The 23536-nt window shown below is 39.6% G+C and overlaps 1 protein-coding gene across 16 annotated transcripts in view; it reads left to right on the top strand.

Annotated features, from left to right (window-relative positions):
* The window catches only part of TIA1 (TIA1 cytotoxic granule associated RNA binding protein), a 38889-nt gene extending 20685 nt beyond the window's left edge, over positions 1–18204 (top strand). For 6 of the 16 annotated variants that reach the window (XM_058429061.1, XM_058429063.1, XM_032179030.2 and 3 more), the window contains 8 exons: positions 361–448; positions 3563–3638; positions 11461–11569; positions 11956–12051; positions 12163–12247; positions 12951–13074; positions 13919–14064; positions 15559–18204. In XM_058429061.1, the coding sequence (XP_058285044.1) occupies positions 361–448; positions 3563–3638; positions 11461–11569; positions 11956–12051; positions 12163–12247; positions 12951–13074; positions 13919–14064; positions 15559–15685 (851 nt within the window). In that variant the 3' untranslated portion in view covers positions 15686–18204. The other 10 variants (XM_058429062.1, XM_032179031.2, XM_032179033.2 and 7 more) reach the window with 7 other exon arrangements.
* The last annotated feature ends 5332 nt before the right edge of the window (positions 18205–23536 follow it).

Raw genomic sequence — 23536 nt, forward strand, 5'->3', positions numbered from 1 at the left:
TAAAAGTAAATAATTATTATTAGAATGGTAACTAAGTCATTAAATTTTTTTGCAGAACTGAAACTTGTATGTTATTAGTTTATTTTCTTAGACCAGTGTAATAATTGACTGTAAATAGAAATATAAATGTCACTTTACAGTTAGATGTATCACAGTCATTTCAGGAGAATTTTTCCTATATTGTTACCTTGATTCATTGTTTAAAATTGATAGGATTTGTATAGATATAGGATAGTGTTTTATTTATACTTTATCATAAGCCATAATCATTTTAAGAATACTTTATTGGACAGATTTTAGTACTTTTTAAATTCTAAAGTTCTGTTTTTCTTTTCACTTCCCCTTCCTTCCCCTTATAAGATCATTTCCATGTCTTTGTTGGTGATCTCAGCCCAGAAATTACAACTGAAGATATAAAAGCTGCTTTTGCACCATTTGGAAGAATATCGTAAGTAACAGAAGATAAATAAAATCTTTTTAATTAGAAACAATTAGATGTAGACATAACTTGAAAATAATTCTATTGTGAATTTTGTAGATTAATTTTATCACTTGACTATAATGTATTACATTGTTTAGAGATCATTCAAGAAGTTAACAGCAAAAGATTGTTTTCCCATTGATGAATAAACCTTTGATTTTCAATTATCTTAAAATCCTTTTTCAATTAGCATAGCTCTTAAGAGACAAATTTGCCATTGTACATGTTATACTTTCTTATATAGGTATCAAGCTAGCTTAGTGACAATCTTTAGTAAAATTGTGCTGTAACTAAGGAATTTAGATCTGTTGGGTACTTCTATGATACCATGCATTTTGTGTTAATGTATTTTAACAAAAAGAAACTTTAACAATTCAACTTAAAAAGCAGCTATTGAATATTATTTTCTAGATATTTACACCCTTTTAAAAATACTGCTAACAATAATAGTGCCTTAATAATATTTTATGAAGCACTGCCTTGCTTGCACTTGTTATTAATCATACATTTTAGGCCCTTATGAATAAATACCTTACTTGAGATAGCATTCTTCATAGAAGAACTTTAAAATTTTGAAAAGCATGCCATATTAGAGTAAGAATAACAAGTTGTTTATAGTACTTTCTGTAGAGTAATTAGCTTAGAAAACTTCAGGGTTTCCGGTTACTTGGTTATTTTTCCACCTAGAAGAGTAGTAAAAAGGCAGTGCTAGCCGTGGTTTGGTTTGAACAGACCAACAGCAGAGATGAGATGAGGAGACTGGAAAGTAAATGCCAGTAGTATTGGTGAATTTTAGGAGCTTTCGTTTGAAGAGTTATCCTTCGTTGATTAGGGGATGACAGTGCATGTGACCAGTGAATTACCAACTTTAAAAGTGGTCACAGAATTAGGGCTTATAAATGGACTTCTTTCAGATGACATTTTTCTTTGTGAGACCTGATCAGGAAAATAAGTACAGCTTTCATTTCTGGATTGTCCCTGTTAATAATATCTTAGAGTTTCAGTAATAATTAGCTTGCTTTCAAATATCTGGACTTAGACAGTCTTAGCCTTTGGCCTCTCAAGGGCTCTAAATCTCTATGCACAATTTTGTGTTTTCATTTTGGTGTGGAAAATCTTTGTAAATTTTATCCTATTGTCAGAGTAGTCATAGGATCATAAAAGGATAAAGAAGCCTGATCTAGATCTTTGCTGCTGCTTCTCCAGAGAATCTTTTCAGAGAGAAATAAATACGAGTTGAATATTTTTCAAGGCTAACATTTTCTGAAACTTTAAGAAGAAAAAATTTTCTAACATTGTGAACAAATAAAGTAGCTATTTTATTAAATGCTTTGATTTTGATTGAGGTAGTTTTTTTTGAAAACACGGGAATTTTAATTTGGAATTAGGCAAAGATTGTTTAACAGTTGGTGAGTTTAAGTTAAGTGACCTTCAAATTTTAGCAATTTCATGATTTACAAATCATGGGTTATAATTTTTTCTCTTAAATATATTTCTGTGTCATATTTTTAGTCTGTAGATTTTCTTATGGTCCCATGATTATTGGTGTATACTTTTTTTTTCTTGGTAAGACCTTTAAGTTTTACGATTTTCAATTGAGATAATGTATAATGTTTGAGTTTTAGGCTATATAAGGAATTAGCTTTCCTACATTTAAAGGAATCATTTGGCCGTCAGTAGCATATTTTCCTGATTTTTTGTTGTTAAAGGAGATAAGTTGATAACTGTATGTTGAAGGGTTCTCATGATATTCTCTGAAAAGTGAAAATATCAGTGCTTGATTTATAGATGTGTAATAAACAGTGGTCTGTAAAGGCATTTAGTATAAAAAATATGGTGCTTTCCCTTATATACAGCCTATAAACTCTTCGTGTTCCTTGAGTTTAGGGTAGACTCACAAATTACAGCGTAGAAGAGTCAGCTACCAGATTAAATGCATGCGTACCATACAGATAATTTATTAAGTATTTCTGCATATTGAGCATTGACTTACATTGGTTTTCCCTTTTCACCACCAAGTCTTTGTCATTTTGACCCTGAACACTTAATAAATCACTCAGATTGATCTAAAATATGCTTATGTATACTTTAATAGAAAATTACATTGCATGGCTTTCTGACTTGGGTTTTTGTTATAAAAGTGCCTGTTTTGTTCATGTGTCCTGAGAGAGCAAGCATTGTGACATACCTGACTAACTTAAAAGCAGATTGCCTGTGAAGCACAATTTGAGTCCAATTTTTTGAGGTATGGAGTTTTAGCTATCATGGCTGGGTTTTTACTCAATCTCAAATAATAGGGCTCTGGTTATTTTGCAGAGTGTCTCTGAAGAATGGACAGAATTGCCCTGGCTAACTACAAGCTACGGTTCACAGTGGATAAATGTTGGCGTGCTTTTTTACTTTCTGACTTTTTAAAATTTTGCTTTTATATCTTGTAGTTCCAATCAATTTTATATGAATGCTATTATAAAATTCAATGTAAAATCTTTTCTTGTCTAGCTTAAAACTTGTATGTGTCTAGTATTTTTCTTCAATGATTTAACATTTCTGAAAATGTCAAGTTCTCAAAATTTAGACAAAAAGGGGGGTATAAATTGATCTGAAAAAATTAAATAGTTTAATTAGTTTAGGGAATATACAACTTTTTCATTCTTTTGGTTTCCAGTTTTCTTTTTTTTTTTTTAATGATTAGGTAGAATATAGTGTCAAATAAGTTATAAATTGCATGGTTAAAGAAAGCCATTCATCTAATGTCCTGTGAACTTTATAAGTGGTTAAGTAGTTCATGTGAGTAGTGCTTTCACCATGCTTAATATTTAAAAATTTAAAAAGTTTTTTGAAGAGAGAGGCAATTTCTGTACAATATAAATATACATATATACTTAAGTTATTGATTTGCATGTCTGTAAAATTAAGCCTCATTTCCTAATACATGATAAATTTTGTAGAATAAAAGGTGAATTTGCATTAAAGGTTCACTTTAATGAAGGTGAAACATGAGAATGAGTTGTGTGTGAAATTCTCATTTGATATCCAGAGGACAGTTTGCAAACCTAAACTTCTGATTGTTTCTGATTTCAGAGATGCCCGAGTGGTAAAAGACATGGCAACAGGAAAGTCTAAGGGATATGGCTTTGTCTCCTTTTTCAACAAATGGGTGAGCTCAATGAGAAGTGCATGGACAATGCTTAAAGAAGTAAAGAATGGAAACACTCCATTTTAATTACTAATCTTTTTTTCGTCTGCTGTTTATTTTACTGATAATTAAAATAAACCCTCACTAGAAGAGATCTTCTTCTGTTTTGTCTGTTTAACATTTATTGGCACCTGAGGCATGCAGAGTACTGATAAGATGTTTTCAGAATGTAGAAAGTAAAGTTGTTTAAATTATCAGCCAAAGGTAGATGTTGAAAATCCCATTTATGGATTTAATTCATTATCTCCCTAGTTTATATTCCCATGGTAGTTTAAAAGTAGCTAATAAAATACTGTGAGGAGGCTGGGCGCGGTGGCTCACACTTGCAATCCCAACACTTTGGGAGGCCGAGGCAGGTGGATCACCTGAGGTCAGGAATTTGAGACCAGCCAGGTCAACCTGGTGAAACCCTGTCTCTACTAAAAATACAAAAATTATCCGGGCATGGTGGCAGGCGCCTGTAGTCCCAGCTACTTGGGAAGCTGAGGCAGGAGGATCACTTGAACCCAGGAGGCAGAGGTTGCAGTGAGCCGAGATCATGCCACAGCACAGCCTGGGCGACAGAGTGAGACCCTGTCTCAAAAAATAAATAAATAAAATACTGTGATGGATAGGAACTTTTTTAAAAATTATATATTACCCGGGCACAGTGGTTTATGCCTATAACCTCAGCACCTTGGGAGGCTGAGGAGTTTGAGATAAACGCTGGCAGTATAGTGGGACCCTATCTCTGCAAAATATATATATATTTTATTTTACTTTTCTTAAATTTTTTTAATTTTTTTATTTTTTGGAAATTCTGAAAATTCAGCCGAGCCCAGTGGCTCATGCCTGTAATCCCAGCACTTTGGGAGGCCAAGGTGGGTGGATCACTTGAGGTCAGGAGTTCAAGACCTACCTGGACAACATGGCAAAACCCCATCTCTACCAAAAATTAGCCAGGCATGGCGACGCATGTCTGTAGTCCCAGCTACTTGCGGGGCTGAGGCGGGAGAATCACTTAAACCCAGGAGGCCAAAGCTGCAGTGAGTTGTGATCAAGCCACTGTACTCTAGCCTGGGTGACAAAGTGAGACCCTGTCTCAAGAAAAAAAAGAAAAGTTGAAAATTTTAAAGTATATTGAGAGGTGAAAACAATACAAGCTCAATCATGTACATGTCCCATCTACCAAAGATTTTTTTTTCCTGTAAGATGAGAAAATAAAAATTAAGAGAATTTATTTGGCTCTGAAAACTTTACTATAAGCATAGCATAATATTTTAGAAAGGTAGAAAAATACCTTCTATAATGGATTGATAGCTGTGATTAATTTGAGTTCCTTAGAGGATTGATTCATAGGTTTTAGGATGTTTTAGTGCAACTTAGGGAAATAAATTGGGGGTTTGATGGGCTAGGAACTCATTTTTCACATTTTCGAGATTGTGGACTATAGGGTTCTGCTATATAAAAATCACTGTTGAATGTGTATTTAGTATGAACTAGAGTCAAATAGCAAAGGATGTCTATTGATAACCTGTGTATGGCCTCTGGAGTTAGCCAGAGATGTATACAAATTCTGACAACCATTATAAAACAGATGTAACTTTGAGTAAATAATATAATCTTTTTTTTTTTTGAGACAGAGTCTCGCTCTGTCGCCCAGGCTGGAGTGCAAGGCACGATTTCGGCTCACTGCAACCTCCACCTCTCAGGTTCAAGCAATTCTTCCGCCTCAGCCTCCCGAGTAGCTGGGATTACAGGTGCCGCCACCATGCACAGCTAATTTTTTGTATTTTTAGTAGAGACAGGGTTTCACTATGTCGGCCAGGCTGGTCTCAAACTCCTGACCTTGTGGTCCACCCGCCTTGGCCTCCCAAAGTGCTGGGATTACAGGCGTGAGCCACCGTGCCCGGCAGTAAATAATACAATCTTCTATAAAATCTTCTATAAATTTCAACTTATGTAAAATTTGTGATACGTGCTTGGCTCTGTTACGCCGTGCTACAGCCCTGATTGCAATTACCCCCAATCTCTCTTCCTGTGTTCTATATGCTAGGAAAACCACAATACTGATTGAGCTTAGCTTCTCTGCCTACCCCAAAATAACTGAATGTTGCTGGAAAAAAACTGAGTTCAGGTGGTTTTGCTTCTAATTTAATGGTCACACACTTTAGATGAATACAGAGTACCGTCTTGGCAAACGTGTTTCTCATCTTTCAACCACCAAACTTACATAAAATTCATCCACCTTCCCATTCTTCCTCCTATTATAGTACAGGAAAGGTCCTTCCTGTCAAAGGCAAAATCACTTATGCTTGTGTCCCCACCTCTCTTGCCTTTTCAAGGACTTTGAGCCTATGCTGCCACTGCTTCATTGTTGTTGTTGTTGTTTTTTTTAAAACAGCAGCTTTATTGAGATATAATTCAAGTATACAGTATGGCCGGGCACAGTGGCTCGCACCTGTAATCCCAGCACTTTGGGAGACTAAGGCAGGCAGATTACTTGAGCCTAGGAGTTTGAGAGCAGCCTGGGCAAAATGGCAAAACCCCTTCTCTACGAAAAATGAGCCAGGCGTGGTGGCACACACCTGTAGTCCCAGTTACTTGAGAGGCAGAGGTGGGGGAATCACCTGAGCCCAGGAAGTTGAGGATCCAGTGAGCTGAGATTGCACCACTGCACTCCAGCCTGGGCGACAGGCTGGAAAAATTTTTTTTTTTTTAATTCAGTGGTTTCTAGGTAATTCACAGAATTGTGCAACTATTACCAAAATAAATTTTAGAATATTTTTACCACCCCAAAAAGAAGCTACATGACTCATTAGCAGTCACTATCCTTCTCCTTTCATGCCCCTCCTGCCAGCCCTGAACAATTGTCAATCTTCTGTCTCTGTAGATTTCCCTGTTCTCAACATTTCCTATAAATGGAATCATGATGTGCTGTTCTTGTTATTACTACTATTCTGTGTCATCACTGTATTCCGTCTCTACTGGATCATTCTCATCAACCTAGGATCTCCTTTTTTTTTTTTTTTTTTTTTTTTTTTGAGACAGGGTCTCACTCTGTCACTCAGGCTGGAGTGCAGTGGTGTGATCATAGCTCACTACAGCCTTGAACTCATGGGCTCAAGCCATCCTCCTGCCTTAGCCTCCGGAGTACCTGGGACCACAGGTGTACACCACCATGCCCAGCTAATTTTTTTTTTTTTTTTTAAAGGCTGGGCACAGTGGCTCACACTTGTAATCCCAGCACTTTGGGAGGCCGAGGCAAGCAGATCATGAGGTCAGGAGTTCGAGACCAGCCTGACCAACATGATGAAACCCCGTCTCTACTAAAAATAGAAAAATTAGCCAGGCATAGTGGCATGCGCCTGTAATCCCGGCTACTCAGGAGGCTGAGACAGGAGAGTCGCTTGAACCCGGGAGCCAGAGGTTGCAGTGAGCCGAGATTACGCCACTGCACTCTAGCCTGGGCGACAGAGCAAGACTCCTTCTCAAAAAAAAAAAAAAAAAAAAATTTTTTTTTTGTAGGAACAATCTCACTTTGTTGCCTAGGCTCGGCTTGAACTCCTGGCTTCCACCATTCCGCCCGCCTTGGCCTCCCAAAGTGGTGGGGTTATAGGCATGAGGCACCGTTCCCGGCCATCTAGTATCTTTTAATCAAAACCACTGTTTATCCTCACATCCCTTCCCTAACTATATCCCCATTTCTGGGCTGTAATTCTCAAGAGTTGTTTGCATATGCTTCTACTTGATCTCCCATTCACAACCACCAACTTAGATAGATCTCTGTTTTTTTTCCACTTTTTTGAGTGAGTAGTTTTATTTTTTTCCTGTGGAGCTGTATCAAAGTATCATAAACCGGATGGCTTAGAGCAACAAAAATTTATTTTCTCAATGTTTTGGAGGCGTGAAATTCACAATCAAGGTGTCAGCATGTCCATGCTCTTTGGAAGGCTCTGTAGAAGAATCCTTTGTTGCTTCTCCCAAGCTTCTGATGGTTGCTGGTAATCCTTGACATTCGTTGGCTTGTAGCTGTATAACTCCAATCTCTGCCTTCATCTTCACATGACCATCTTCTCTCTTTGTGTATCCATATAATCATCTTCTTTTTTTTTTTGAGACAGGGCCTCACTCTGTCTGTCACCCAGGCTGGAGTGTGGTGGCACAATCACAACTCACTGCAGCCTTGACCTCCCAGGCTTAGGTGATCTTCCCATCACAACCTCCTAAGTAGCTTGGACTACAGGTGTTGCACCACCATGCCCAGCTAATTTTTCTATTTTTTGTACAGACAGGATTTCATCATGTTGTCCAGGCTGGTCTCGAACTCCTGGGCTCAAGTGATCCACCTGCCTCAGCCTCCCAAGTGCTGGGATTATAGGTGTGAGCCACCGTGCCCAGTCTAATCTTTACTTCTTATAAGGACTTGAGTCATTGGATTTGGCGCCCACCTTAATCCAATATAACCTCATCTTAATTACTTCTGCAAAGACCCTGTTTCCAAATAAGGCCATATTTCACAGATACCAGGGTATAGGACTTCATATCGTTTTGAGGGACACAATTCAACACAAAACATTAGTTAAGCATCTCATGGAGTTCGGACTAGTTAGGGTGATAATATTTGTTTCTTTTTAAGAATGTGCATTTCCTACCAGGAACAGTGGCTCATTCCTGTAATAACAGAACTTTGGGAGGCCAAGGCAGGAGGAGGACTGCTTGAGCCCAAGAGTTAGAGACCAGCCTGGGCAACATAGCAAGACCCTGTCTCCATTAAAAAAAAAAAAAAAAAAAAAAGCCTGGCAACCTAATCTGTGGACCCCGAATCCCTCTCGTTGCCTGTTGCAACCAGTAAAGGCCGTTCCTACCATAGTAAAAAATAAACAAATAAATAAATAAAATAGCCAAGCATGTTGGTGCATGCTTATAGTCCTAGCTACTAGGAGGCTGAGGTGGGAGTATCACTTGAGCCCAAGGAGTTCAAGGCTACAGTAAGCTATGATCATGCTTGGATGACAAAATAAGACCCTATTTAATTTTTTCTTTTAAAGCATTTCCTTTTCGTATTTCAAGAAAGGCCTTGAATTTGCCTGTTCCTTCAGTAGTAGGTTAAGCTTACCTTTGATGTGTGCATACAAAAGTTACACTCCATTTACTTTTTAGTCTACTCTAAGCTGGTTTTACACTCACTTTGTACCAATGCTACTCTATTTTCAAGGTCACCTCTTAACCTCTGTTTTCTTGGCTCCCTGGACCGTACACTTTTGTGGCTTTCTTCCTTCATCACTGGCTACTCCTCCGTAGTCACCTTAGCTAGTGATTTTTCCTTTACCCATTTTTCAAGTTTTGCTGTTTTTCCGGACTCTGTCCTAAGCTCTTTCTCTAGTCTGCACGAATTTTGTATCTGCAGTCTACTTCTCTATGTTCCACACTTATTAACAAATGGTCTTCATTTATATGTCTCACAGACATCTCAAAGATTTTCTTAATGGAGCTTTTTGTTTCTTCCTCAGACCTGTTCCCCTTTTCTTTCCTTGTCTTTCTCCCCATTTCAATAAATGCTGTCTTTCCAATTTCTCTAGAGGAACCTAAGAGTTATCTTTTCTCTCCTTTTGCTTGTGTCCCCTCCAGCCCCCATTATTGTGGCCCTGAGTTTAAGTTACATTCACTGCTACTGCAATGCTCCTGGCCATCAACACTTTTTAAAAATCTAGAATATTGCACAAGTTTCATAAAGTATCTTTATCCTCTTACTACCCATTATCCTAAGCCATTCTCCTCTTAGCACTAAGAATGGCCTTCTTGCTGGGTGCAGTGGCTCACTGCACTTTGGGAAGCCGAGGCAGGCGGATCACAAGGTCAGGAGATGGAGACCATCCTGTCTAACACGGTGAAACCCCGTCTCTACTAAAAAATATAAAAAAAATTAGCCGGGCTCGGTGGCTGGCACCTGTACAGGAGAATGGCGGGAACCCAGGAGGTGGAGCTTGCAGTGAGCCAAGATCGCACCACTGCACTCCAGCCTGGGAGACAGAGCGAGACTCCATCTCAAAAAAAAAAAAAAAAGAATGGCCTTCATAAAACATAGGTCATGATGATTCCTTGCTTAAAATCTTTCGGTTTCATTCTCTGACATTCTTTTTTGCTCGCTAGATTCCACTGAAACTAGTCTTTCACATGCTGCTTTCAGATGCATACCAAACTTTTGTGCTTTAACACACTTTGCAATACTTTTCTCTCCACTGGGGCTTTCTTCCTCATTGTTTTAACTTGGCTATCTCCTATTGCTGTCAGGCTCAGTTTAAGTGTCATTTCAGAAAGACCTTTCTTATTCATCCTGTCTGTAGTAGATCCTTGTGCCCATATTCTCTATCTCAGCCTTTTGTTTCTGTCATAGGTCTTACCACAATTTGTAATTGCTTTATTTGTTCCGCACAAAAGAATGTAAGAGATGATGTATGCTTGTTTCCCAGTGTATCCCTAGCTCTTAACCGCATGCCTGGAACATAACTGTTCAATATTTATTTGTTGGATGAATGAGAAACCATATATTGTTAACAAGCTTGTTAGATTGTTTAAAGTAAGATTTTCTTCTGTAGTAGTCTGAGTTGCATGAACTTTATGATATCTACCTCATTAGGGCTGCTGGGCTCAGGACCTTTTCAGATGATTAATGTTCCCAAAGTTTAATATTCAAATAAGAGAAAAATAATGTAAGAGCACCATTGGGTTGGGCATGGTGGCTCATGCCTGTAATCCTAGCACTTTGGGAAGCTGAGGTGGATAGATCACTTGAGGTCAGAAGTTCGAGACTAGGGCCGGGCACAGTGTGGCTCACGCCTGTAATCCCAGCACTTTGGGAGGCCGAGTTGGGAGGATCACAAGGTCCGGAAATCAAGACCATTCCTGGCTAACATGGCGAAACCCTGTCTCGACTAAAAATACAAAAAATGAGCCAGGCGTGGTGGTGGGCACCTGTAGTCCCAGCTGCTTGGGAGGCTGAGGCAGGAGAATGGCATGAACCCAGGAGACGGAGCTTGCAGTGAGCCGAGATCACACCACTGCACTCCAGCCTGGGCCACAGAGCGAGACTTAAAAAAAAAAAGAAGTTCGAGACCAGCTTGGCCAATATGGCAGAACCCCATCTCTACTACAAATACAAAGATTAGCCAGGCATGGTGGCAGATGCCTGTAATCCCAGCTACTCAGGAGGCTGAGGCAGCAGAATCACTTGAACCCAGTTGGCAGAGGTTGCAGTGACCCAAGATCACACCACTGCACTCCATCCTGGGTGACAGAGCAAGACTCTATCTCAAAAAATAAATAAAATAAAAAATTTAGGCCGAGCATGGTGGCTCACGCTTGTAATCCCAGCACTTTGGGAGGCCGAGGCGGGCGGGTCACGAGGTCAGGAGATCGAGACCACGGTGAAACCCCGTCTCTACTAAAAATACAAAAAAAATTAGCCGGGCGTGGTGGCAGGCGCCTGTAGTCCCAGCTACTCAGAGAGGCTGAGGCAGGAGAATGGCGTGAACCCAGGAGGCGGAGCTTGCAGTGAGCCGAGATCGCGCCACTGCACTCCAGCCTGGGCGACAGAGCGAGACCCTGTCTCAAAAAAAAAAAAAAAAATTTAAAAATATAAAAAGCACCATTGCATTTTAGGAAAGCTATCATATGTTGTGTATTTCATAAAGCATTTTCACTTAAACATTTGTGAAAAGCACCAAGTTTTCTCTACTGCTAAAAGTTGTTTAACATCAACTAATAGTGACTTCTTTATTGTTTCTAATGTTGTACGGAACAGGATGCTGAAAACGCCATTCAACAGATGGGTGGCCAGTGGCTTGGTGGAAGACAAATCAGAACTAACTGGGCAACCCGAAAGCCTCCCGCTCCAAAGAGTACATATGAGTGTAGGTGTATTGGAGAAGAAAAGGAAATGTGGAATTTTGGAGAAAAATACACTAGATTTTAAATGTTAGAGCTGTTCCCGGAGACTTATTGCAGAAATAGATGAGAAGCAAATCAAGACTACTATTCAAAAATGTACTTAGTTTTCATTTTTGTAATTATAAATAATATTATTTCTAATGTCAAGTCTCCTATTAAATAGAAAATACTGGGTAATTTTTTAGACATTCATGGGGGAGGTTTAATCCTGAACTGAAGTATAATATGTGTAATATAAGCATTTTGATCAAGGTTAATGTTACCTTTACAGTAGTGTAGTGAATGCTGCTTTTCTCTTTCTGCACATTTTATTTAATGAATTAAAGACATAAACCTTTTCTCTCACCAGCAAATACCAAACAGCTATCATATGATGAGGTTGTAAATCAGTCTAGTCCAAGCAACTGTACTGTATACTGTGGAGGTGTTACTTCTGGGCTAACAGGTATGGGAGCCTGCCCTGTGTGGCATTAATTTTTAAAATGCAAAGCTTAATATTTGTAGGATTTTTATATAACTTAGTGTGATTTGTTTGTTTTGGTTTTTTGTCTAACAGAACAACTAATGCGTCAGACTTTTTCACCATTTGGACAAATAATGGAAATTCGAGTCTTTCCAGATAAAGGATATTCATTTGTTCGGTAGGGATGGTTTTTTAAAAAAACTTTTCTCTTGGTGATATAACTGGAAAACCAGGAAATAAATAAAAATAAAAAATAAACTTTTTCCTCCAAAATATTTTTTGAACATTTACCTCGTTTTCTTAAAGATTTACCTTGGTTGTAAAGAAGTTGAAATTTTGGCTGGGTGCGGTGGCTCACGCCTGTATTCCCAGCACTTTGGGAGGCCGAGACGGGTGGATCACCGTTATGAGTTTGAGACCAGCCTAGCCAACATAGTGAAACCCCGTCTCTCCTAAAAATACAAAAATACATGGCGGTGCATGCCTGTAATCACAGCTACTCGGGAGGCTGAGGCAGGAGAATCACTTGAACCCAGGAGGTGGAGGTTGCAGTGAGCCAAGATCACAATCACTGTACTCCAGCATGGGCAACAGAGCCAGACTCCGTCTCAAAAAAAAAAAAAATTGAAATTTCTCTAGCATCTAGCGTATTTGCCTCTGTGATTTTATAGCTCCCTCCCTAACACGAGGCCAGTGAAACACACATTCTCTGTTAACACAAGTTTCCCCAGAACTACAAGATCTTTGAAAAAAATAGCAAAGAAAATACACCATGTTACACAAACTGTTTTACCCCAGACACCTTGATTTTTAAAAGTAGGTTTTATTCATAAATATTTAAAAGAATTTGTATTGGTGATTCTTAATATTGTTTTCAATAGGTTCAATTCCCATGAAAGTGCAGCACATGCAATTGTTTCTGTTAATGGTACTACCATTGAAGGTCATGTTGTGAAATGCTATTGGGGCAAAGAAACTCTTGATATGATAAATCCCGTGCAACAGGTGAGAGGGTTCTTAACTTTGAGAAGTAATTGTTGGGCTAATAATGTTATTTTAAGGTGAAGATTGTTGATAATCCTTGTTAATAAGTTTCTAGCTAAAATGATAGTATATAAGGGCTCTTCCTACATGTATTATAGTTCCAGAATGGTGTTTCATGGATTGCAGTGGTGACATGATGAATGTGACCGCCTCAATTGACTCATGCTCACACAGTGGATTTTAAAATGCTCCGAGAAACCTAAAAGGGTATTAAATCTTTTTTTAATACTTGGTAGATTTATTCACATACTATTTGGAGAACTCACAAGCATGCTTGACTCAACTGAAACAAAAATAAAGCTGTAAATATAGTTATGGCCTTGGCATTTTTCTTCCAGATTTTGCTGCCTTTTTTTTTCCAGGCAGCTTTAGTGGTTCAAACTTGATTCCACAAAGATTTCTATGAGGAAACTGTAAATGGAGCACAGAGATGGGAGTAAGCAAATCCTAAACTATATAAGTTTCTTAAGTAAGCTGAGTATAGAAATAACTAATCACATCTTCCCTATCTAAAGGAAACAATCATGTGGATAGTATACCAAACACTTAAACATTCTACTAAGTTTAACATTTATTACTAGGGTATCAACTGATGGCTTCCAAAAACTATGCCATTCAGAGTATCACGTAGAGTTACAGCAGTATAACCTCACTTTTTTTTTTTTTTTTTAAGCAGTCAACTCTTGTTTATCCTGTCATTTTAATTGTAATGATGGCCCTGTGTGTTTTGGCTAAGAATTTGTGGTATCAACATATTAGGATTGTATATATACAACTTCAAGTAATACTAAATTTTATTTAATAGCAGAATCAAATTGGATATCCCCAGCCTTATGGCCAGTGGGGCCAGTGGTATGGAAATGCACAACAAATTGGCCAGTATATGCCTAATGGTTGGCAAGTTCCTGCGTATGGAATGTATGGCCAGGCATGGAACCAGCAAGGATTTAAGTAAGCATATCTGATCTCTTCCTTTACTAACCTTTGAAAATGTCTAAAGAAATTTTAAGTAGGAAGAAATTTTAAGAATTAGTGGCTAATAGGGCCTCTTATGTAAAGCGTAACTATAGCCTTGAAAGAACTTAAAATTGTTTTTTAATAAGAAAATAAGAGCTTAATAGTTGTTAAGCTTTTCACATGACTAATGGTCACTTGGCCATTCTTATATACACTGACTTTGATACTAGTTGTTGTATTCATTATGCTTTTTTCTGTACAAAGGGTTTTTTCAATATGCATTGTTATATTGCAAGCTTCCTTACACACCCTGAATTACACTATTTTACTTACATTTCTGAAAAACACACTGGAAATAAAAATACTTGGGAAGTTAAAAAGGAATTTAGTGGGCCGGGCGTGGTGGTTCCTGCCTGTAATCCCAGCATTTTGGGAGGCTGAAGTGGGTGGATCACTTGAGGCCAGGAGTTTGCAACCAGCCTGGCCAACATGGCGAAACCCCACCTCTGCTAAAAATACAAAAATTAGCCAGGTGTAGTGGTGCATACCAGTAGTTCCAGCTATTTGGGAGGCTGAGGCAGCAGAATCACTTGAACCTGGGAGGCACAGGTTGCAGTGAGCTGAGACCATGCCACTGCACTCCAGCCTGGGCAACAGAGCAAGACTGTCTCAAAAAAAAAAAAAAAAAAAAAGAATTTTGTGGTCGGGCACGGTGGCTCATGCCTATAATCCTAGCATCCTAGCACTTTGGAAGGCCAAGGCAGGCGGATCACTTGAGTCCAGGAGTTTAAGATCAGCCTGGGCAACATGGCGAAATCTCATCTCTACAAAACGTACAAAAAAAATTAGCCAGGCATGGTGGTTGCGTGCCTATAATCCCATCTGTTTGGGAGACTGAGGTAGGAGAATCGCTTGAGCCTGGGGAGATGTAGGTTGCAGTGAGTTGAGATCATACCACTGTACTCCAGCCTGGGTGACAGAATGGAAACCTGTCTCAAAAAAAAAATCTTGTAATGTTATGAATTTTTATGAGCTTTCATATGCTAATAATTGTTTTGATTTCTTTGAGTAGTATAATGTTCTTTTTTCATTGTAGGGAACCTACCTGACTCTTTCAGGTAGTGGTTTCCTCAACAGATATGTTCAACCAAGATACAGAGATGAGATGGACAGTTTTCTTTTCCAAGAATGGGGTTAGGTTTTTCTATATTCAAAGGAGATGAATATTGATAAGTTCAGGGTATTTTCTTAGCTTTAATTTCTAACAAAATTAAACTGTCCAAATTAAACATACAGGGATGCTTGTTTTTAAGAGAAAAAAACTTTAGTAAAAGCTTTCATTTTCCCTGGCATAAATTATTCTATTTGGGATTAAGAAAAAGTATGTTTCCCATTTCCCAGATTTGTTCTTGTTGTTTGTTCTTGCCAATATTTTATTTTAATCAGTGGATTTCCTCTCCCCTCTGCTTCTTTCACATTCTCCACCAGTCAGACACAGTCTTCTGCACCATGGATGGGACCAAATTATGGAGTGCAACCACCTCAAGGGCAAAATGGCAGCATGTTGCCCAATCAGCCTTCTGGGTATCGAGTGGCAGGGTATGAAACCCAGTGAAAAAGGACTCCAGAATCTAAAGCCAGTGGCTTGAGGCTACAGGGAGTGTAGTAAAGCCGTTGTTTACTTAAAGATTTATCAAATCAGTCAGTGCAAATGTCAGATACAATGTATTTATTTAAAAGATTCATTTTTAATCATGAAATTACTTATCATCCACATTGTTTTAAAAAGAAACAAGATGCTGGATGTCTGCCAATTTTTGCCTTCATTACCTTTTTTGATAAAGTTTCTCAGATCCTTGTTTCAAACACAAATGCAGGGATTGCTGCCACTTTTTAACTATTAAGAGGCAGAAAATTGCACAATATTGAACTTTTTTCCACTGAAGTAGTGTGCAGTTCTAGTTTGCATTCCTGATATGATTTAAAACATGTAATATAAAGATGTTAAAAAAAAAAACCAAAACTGTGCAGAGTCTAGAAGTTCTTTGTCATCTTCAGCTTGTGCACAATTCTGTTTTAGGTTAAAAAAAAAAAGGCATTGTTTGAGCTGTCCCATCTCCACTGTTATCCCTTTGGGATTTTTTAATATAAATTATTAGTTTACATCATTTTTGTATCTACATCTTTTTTCACAAATTTGTCTTGCCTTATTAGAGTTCTGTAAAATATACTTAAATGGAAAAAATGATGTTCATTTAGATTGAAAACTTTTCTCAGATGGATTGATAATTGCATTCATCTTGTGTTTTATATGAGAAGGTGCCTCAAGAATTTCCTGTTGGATTTGTTTAAAAGGATTTTTATCTTTCGTGATAAACTTTGCTGTGTACCAGGAACTATAAAAACAAAAACTTGTTACTAAAGAAAATATCTGAAATGTGATAAGTTCTTATGCCATGTTAATTTCATGTGTCAACTTCAACATTTACATGTATTATTTCATTATGTAAAATGTTTTAGCAATTTAATATTTTGCACAGTTAGCAAACTTTGTATGTCATTTCCTTCAAGGCATCATGCAGAGTTGACATGAGATTTGTAAGGTTTTAAGTTGTTTGCATGTGAAAATCAAATACATACTTTGGTAGTCTTTGAATACAAAGTCATCTGCTCTTGTTTTTCAAGAATTTTGAGACACAAAGTTGTATGTAAAGGAATATATTAATTTGCCGTTTTCTAGGTAGATTTGCTCAAAAAGAGTGAATCAACTTAATATGTACAAATGATAGCTGTGAAACTGTAGAATATCTTTGTGTCAGGCTTGGAGTTCATTGTGACCTCCAAATTTTGCCTGAAGGACCAGCTGGGCAAAGCATTTTTTAAATGTTCAGAGGCCAAAAGAGAAACAAAAACCTTAAAATCCTACCTCTTTAAACAGCCTTCAAATAAGAGAATCCTCAGTGCAATCGTTATTTTGATTCTTTTGGTACCTGTTTTCCTGGAGTTCCCGATTTTATTATTTTGGGGTGGCTCCAAGCATTAAGAGGTTTAATCTTTGTTGGCATTGTTCTAGTTTTGAAATTTCTAGTATATTTCAGAGTCTCTTAGAAGACTTGTATGGGAAGTTTCACTTTGTTTTCAGTGAAGGTCACAAACCTCCTTCTTCCTTGACTCAGAGAGGAAAGGTCCCAGTATACATATTTGAACGGTTGATGGTTTTCAAGACCTTCAGAGAGCTCCCTGCATTTTACCTAGAAACAGAAAAGGCCTGCAAAATCTTAAGTTTCCTGGCCTGCATTTCCCGGGTAGGGGCAAATGACTCCAAGCTGGTCTCTGAGCCAATACCCTTGTAAACCAGAGCCCAGGAAAGACAGCTCGAGTGTATAATTCTCTGGAGCTCAATTCTATGCAGTTGTGCTGATATTTCATTAAGTCACTGTGTATTTTTAAGTGTTGATACATTAAAAGTCGCTTTATGGAAGATGAGTAAATTTTTTAAATACTTGGAAATTTTATTTCCTTGTTAACTTCTACAGATCAGGGCATGCAACCAAAAGCAGCTTAAATTAAATATTTTAAAAAAATAAAATGTCAGGAAGCTATTTTTAGATTTCTTCTGGCTTATGTTTCTACTTTAGGACCCTCATTTTTCTCTTATTAAAAAAATTATTTCCTGTACATCTCATGGACTGCAGGGTAAATTATTTGGGCATAAATAATTTAAATAGTTTTCTTTCATTCTGACTATCTCCAGTAATAGCAGTTTTTATTATCCAGCATATTGGCTTATTGCACAAATCTTAAAATGTACATTGACTACTTTTTGAGAAGAAAGTGGTATCAGTACTTAAGATGAAAAGGTTACTACTGAACAAATTCACATTTCAGGAACACCTCTATCTTTGGTTTAAGTCTTACTCTTAGTTTTTCAGTCTAAAAATCATACTGGTATTAGTATCAGGTAGGGAAATTAAAGTTTTTAAAATGGTTTCATGCGCTGCAATATGCAAAATTTAGATTTTACTTTCTGGTACTGTAAAGAACCTGAAGTGATTCACACTTAATAGGTGATTAATCCAGTATTCTTTACCCTGAATGTTTGGATATTAAAGTTCCTTTATGTTTTCTATAACCTATGGGATCTTCTTGCAGTGATTATTGTGTGTGAGATTTTTTTTCTTTTTGGTCTATCCATATTGTTATATTCACTCGGGTATTTGTTATTTTTTTTTAATCTTATTCCAGAATCGTGGTTTACATTGGGTTACTGTTTAACACCAAATGGAATTGGCATTCTGCAGATTTAATTAATTATGAAACCAGGGTCTCATTTTCCTTGCTGATACTTGTTAAAAATAAGATTCACATTCTAGTCTTTATTTTCCTCCTGTTTTTCCCTGTGTGTGTACATCTCCCTTTTATTTGTGTGTTATAGTTCTATTCCATTTGAGAAGGCAGTTAGTAAGAACTAGATTGCATGTACAAAGACAGGTTTACTAAGTGCTGTACAGTGGTCCTGAGGTTACAGTTGAATTAGAAAAACAAAATGTACTTACAGGAAATAAGAAAGCAAATCTTTCAAATGAGAGTGATGATTTCTTTAAAAAAAAAATCAGTTTTTTTCTCACTTAAATAATGTTCTTTATTTCACGAAATCATCAATCTTAAGCATGAGCAGGATAAACAACTCCTAGAAGGAACTCAATTCATTCTTCCTGGATTTTCACTGTGTTATTAAATCACAAAAGTGATAGTCCCCAATCGTTTCTTTATAGGAGGTTATTACATTTTATTACAGTCACTGCATTTTGACTGTTGCGTTTAGAATTTGAATGTACATCCAAAATGATGAGTTTCAATTTAAGAGCCTTAATAAAATGTGTGAGTGTGTCTCAATTGAATAGGTTTTTCTACCTTCATTTGAAGACCTTAATTCATATGAATTAACCAAACAGGAAATTCATATGTATTATATGTATTCATATGTATTAACCAAACAGGAAAACAACAGATGTCAATGGTAGCAGGTTTTTTTAAACCTTTTTTTTGTTTGAGATGATGTCTCACTACTGTCTCCCAGGCTGGAGTGCAATGGCGTGATCTCAGCTCACTGCAACCTCCGCCTCCCGGGTTCAAGCCATTCTCTTGCCTCAGCCTCCTGAGTAGCTGGGACTACAGGCACCCACCACCACACCCAGCTACTAAAAATACAAAAAATTAGCTGGGCATGGTGGCGGACGCCTGTAGTCCCAGCTACTCGGGAGGCTGAGGCAGGAGAATGGCATGAACCCGGGAGGCGGAGCTTGCAGTGAGCCGAGATCTCGCCACTGCACTCAGCCTGGGTGACAGAGTGAGACTCCATCTCAAAAAAAATAAGTAAAAATAAAGTTACCAAATGGAAAAGGATTGAAATTAATATCAGCCTTAGATTCTCAAGCCAGGCACAGTGGCTCAGGCCTATAACTCCCACACTTTAGGAGGCCAAGGCAGAAAGAGTTTAAATAGTGCCCCTAGTCAATCACTTGTAGGGCCTGTGCTTATTGAATAGCCCACATGGCTGCCAGAAAGGCTGTTTTAGCTTTATCATCCCAATCCCAGGTAACCCCCTTTTTTGTCAACTAGTACAACGGTTTTGTCATTTGAGCCAAATGGGGCATGAACGCCTGCCAATACCCCAACAGGCCCACAAAGGTCTACAGCTGCCTCGCGTGGTGGGCTGGGATATGCCTGAATTTTGTCTACGATGACCTCTGGTATGACTTTTGTCTTACCCGACCAGATAACTCCCAAGAATTTGGCAGACAATCCAGGCCCTTGGACCTTGGATTCATTGACAGCCCAACCTCATGCTGCCAAATGTCATTGCAAGAGGGGCACCACAGCTTCTAAATCTGCAAGAGAATCAGAGGTTAACATAATATCAATGTAATGGAATAGGCAGATCCCCTTTGGACATTTCCAGGCGGCTAAATCCATAGCAACGAGACCATGACATATGGTGGGACTATGCACATAGCCCTGTGGCAACACTGTGAAAGTCCACTGTCGCCCTTCCCATGTGAAGCCAAACTATTCCTGGCTCTCTGGAGTGATATCATCTGAAAAGAATGCATTAGCCAAGTCCACTGCATAATGGTACTGTCCCAATTCCATCGTCAGGTGGTCCATCAAATCCGTGATAGACGGGACAGCTGCAATGTAAAGGGGCTGTTACTTTAGTTCTTGATAGTTCACTGTCATCCACAAAGTCCCAACAGGCCTTTTGACTGGCCATACCAGAGAATTGTAGGGGCTGTGGGTGCCATGCACTATCCATACCTCCTCTAGCTTTTTTTTTTTTTTTTTTGAGACAGAGTCTCACTCTGTTGCCCAGGCTGGAGTGCAGTAGCGTGATCTTGGCTCACTGCAAGCTCTGCCTCCTGGATTCACGCCATTCACCTGCCTCAGCCTCCCGAGTAGCTGGGACTGCAGGCGCGTGCCACCACGCCTGGCTAATTTTTTGTATTTTTAGTAGCGATGGGGTTTCACCGTGTTAGCCAGGATGGTCTCAATCTCCTGATCTGCCCGCCTTGGCCTCCCAAATGCTGGAATTACAGGCATGAGCCACAAAGCCCAGCCCTCCTCTAGCTTCTTAATAGTCTCAGTTATCTCCATATGCCCTCCTGGCAAGCAATATTGACAAGCGGAGGTAACCCATCGGGGTTGTGGCAGAACCTGGGCAGGTAATGCATATGTCCCCATAGTACCGGCTTTCCTACATGTACTTGGAGTCTGAATTCTCCGGCTGTGGTGTGTAAGTTAAGACCGTGCAAAATATCCATCCCCAGAATGTATTCTAGTATGGGAGAGATATGCACAGTGTATAAATGGGGAGCCAAGCTGCCAATGCCGAGGTGCAAAGATACAGGTTTTACTTTCACTGACTGGCCTCCATAACCATCTATGTATGCAGCCTTGCCCAAAAACTTATCCCTTTTCCCGTAGACGAGGCTATAATCTGCGTCAGTACCTACCAGTACCAACACCTGCTGTACATTGGTGGGGTACCAGTGGATTGCCAATTCCACATGTGGCCTCTGATCTCTGGTGTCCTGCCAAGCCGAGCACCTTGGCCAGTTCCCTAATCAAACACAAAAGGCTTTATTCTTCCACCCATCTGCAAGTAATCCTTGAGCTGAATTGTCCGGCAGGACTGGGTCGAGCAGCATCATCCTGCCCCATCTTGGGCATTTTCCAGAATTGCTGCTCCAGGGACAATTGCTTCCACAAAGTTAACAGCACTTCATTGAGTTGCCTGTCAATTTTCTCTCAAGCAACCCCAGCCAGTATCAGATCAATTCACATCTGCATGGGGGTCACCTGCTGGGGCCACTTTTTTTCCTGTGGGGTGGCTCCCTATGGGAGGGATACCTTCCCCTTCTTTATAGCACAGACTCCCTGCTCCCACTGCTGGCTTTCTGCTTCCCCAAGGGCTGCCATGGCAGTATCACCTTATGTATGGTAGTCACTTTATGCCCCATGTATGGAGAAGGACAACGGCCAGAGAGCCAAAACCACTCGGGGATGCAGAGCCCAACAAGGTCCCTCGTGTAGGAGGTAAAGCGTTCATCATCTGGCCCTTGGGTATTCAAATCAAACATAGCCTGCCACATACCCATCTTCCGAATTACCTCCACCAGCTCTGCATATGATCGCCATTTACTCACAGTTTTTGATAATTCTCTGGCACCATTCCACCCTGTCCACATGGCTGCCATCAGCCATTCAATCAGGATATGGTCACCTTTCCCTTGTGCCAACTGCCTGCTCACCTGCAACCGCTGACGGAGGGAGGGGTGAGCTGTGACAGAAGCCAACTTTTCCATCTCAGCAGTGGAACCGGAAATACTGTCAGCTCCTTTGTCCCAGAAGTGGAGCATCCAGGCCGGTAGGGGCTTCCGCTACTTACCTAACTCCCGCAACTCAGTGGGGGTGTAGGCACTATATGAAGTGTGCTCCACCACGGTAGGGGGTCCCTGGGCCCACCCTTGGGGCCCAAGTGGCTGTTTTCATGCTCTATTTTCTGGCAGACCACAGGGTTAGTCTGTAGCAGGGGTTCTTCCTCCTCGGTATCAGATGGAATGGGAGTCTCTGGCCAGGAAGGCAGGCTCAAGCCTGCACTTAAAGCAGTTCCCAGTTCTCATTCCAAGCTGTGTATTTGGGCCTCCAGGCACTCAGCTAGCACCTGGAGGTTCCTTATCTGTGCTGTATCCCGCAGGGACTGGGCATTCACTTTCTATAGCCAAAAATGCCCATCCAACTCTGCCGGCAAAGGCACCCTCCTTCTCGGTGCTGTGTGCTTCCAGGTGCTTCAGGGCCTTCTCCATGGACCTCTACCTCTGCCCATGTTTCCACCAGGGCCCATCCGAGCAGCACAGCTGCCACCAGGTACCACAACCCATGTTGGGGCCACATGGCCAACCAGGGATCATCAGGTGCTGAGGACTCACTCACTTCAGAATACTGCCAACTACGCCAATTGTCAGGTTCCAACCCAAGCTGGAGTCCGAGGGGAGTTGGTGGACAGGTGGCACGTACTTGAAAGAACACTTGGGGGTCCGGAGGCAGGTGGGATATGGCTTTATTATGTGCCCCTCTCACAGTGTCAGTGATACATTTTTGCACCTCAGAGCCAGGTGATGAGCTAACTTATAACATGGTTACATAACTGTGATTATATAATGCACAGGATTGTGCACCCACACTCCAATCCTGCTGTGTCATGCTGCACCGGATGTTTACTTTGGCCTACTCTTGACTGCCATGCAGCCCTTTTCCTTACATATTTATACCATGGAATAGTATGCAGCCGTAAAAAAGAATGAAATAATGTCCTTTGCAGCAACATGGAGGAAGCTGGAGGTCACTGTCTGAAGTGAATTAATGTAGGAATAGAAAACCAAACACTACATGTTCTCGCTTATAAGCGGGAGTGAAACATTGGGTACTCATGGAAATAATGATGGCAACAACAGAAACTGGGAACTACTTGGGGGAAGGTTGAGAGACTAACCATTAGGTACTATGCTCAGTACCTGGGTGATGGAATCATTCATACCACAAACCTCAGCATCATGCAATATACCCAGGTAACAAAGCTGCACATGTACCCCCAATCTAAAATAAAAGTTGAGAAAAAAAGAAAATTTGATTTTGTGCATTCTATCTTATGCTCAGTTTTGGTCTAAGTTTTGTTGTTGTTGTTGTTGTTTTTTAATTTTTTTTTTTTTTTGAGACAGGGTATCTAAAAAAGGCCCAAGCTGCTTTCAAACTCCTGGGTTCAAGCAATCCTGCCTCACCCTCCCAACATGCTGGGATTACAGGTGCCAGTAAAAATCTGGGATTACAAAGCCACTGCCCCCAGCCAAGTTGTTTTTTATATGAGACAATTTGGTAAGGGATCAAAAGATGAAAATACAGAAATAAA

Source organism: Hylobates moloch, unplaced genomic scaffold (assembly GCF_009828535.3).
Source record: "Hylobates moloch isolate HMO894 unplaced genomic scaffold, HMol_V3 SCAFFOLD_15, whole genome shotgun sequence".
NCBI lineage: Eukaryota > Metazoa > Chordata > Mammalia > Primates > Hylobatidae > Hylobates > Hylobates moloch.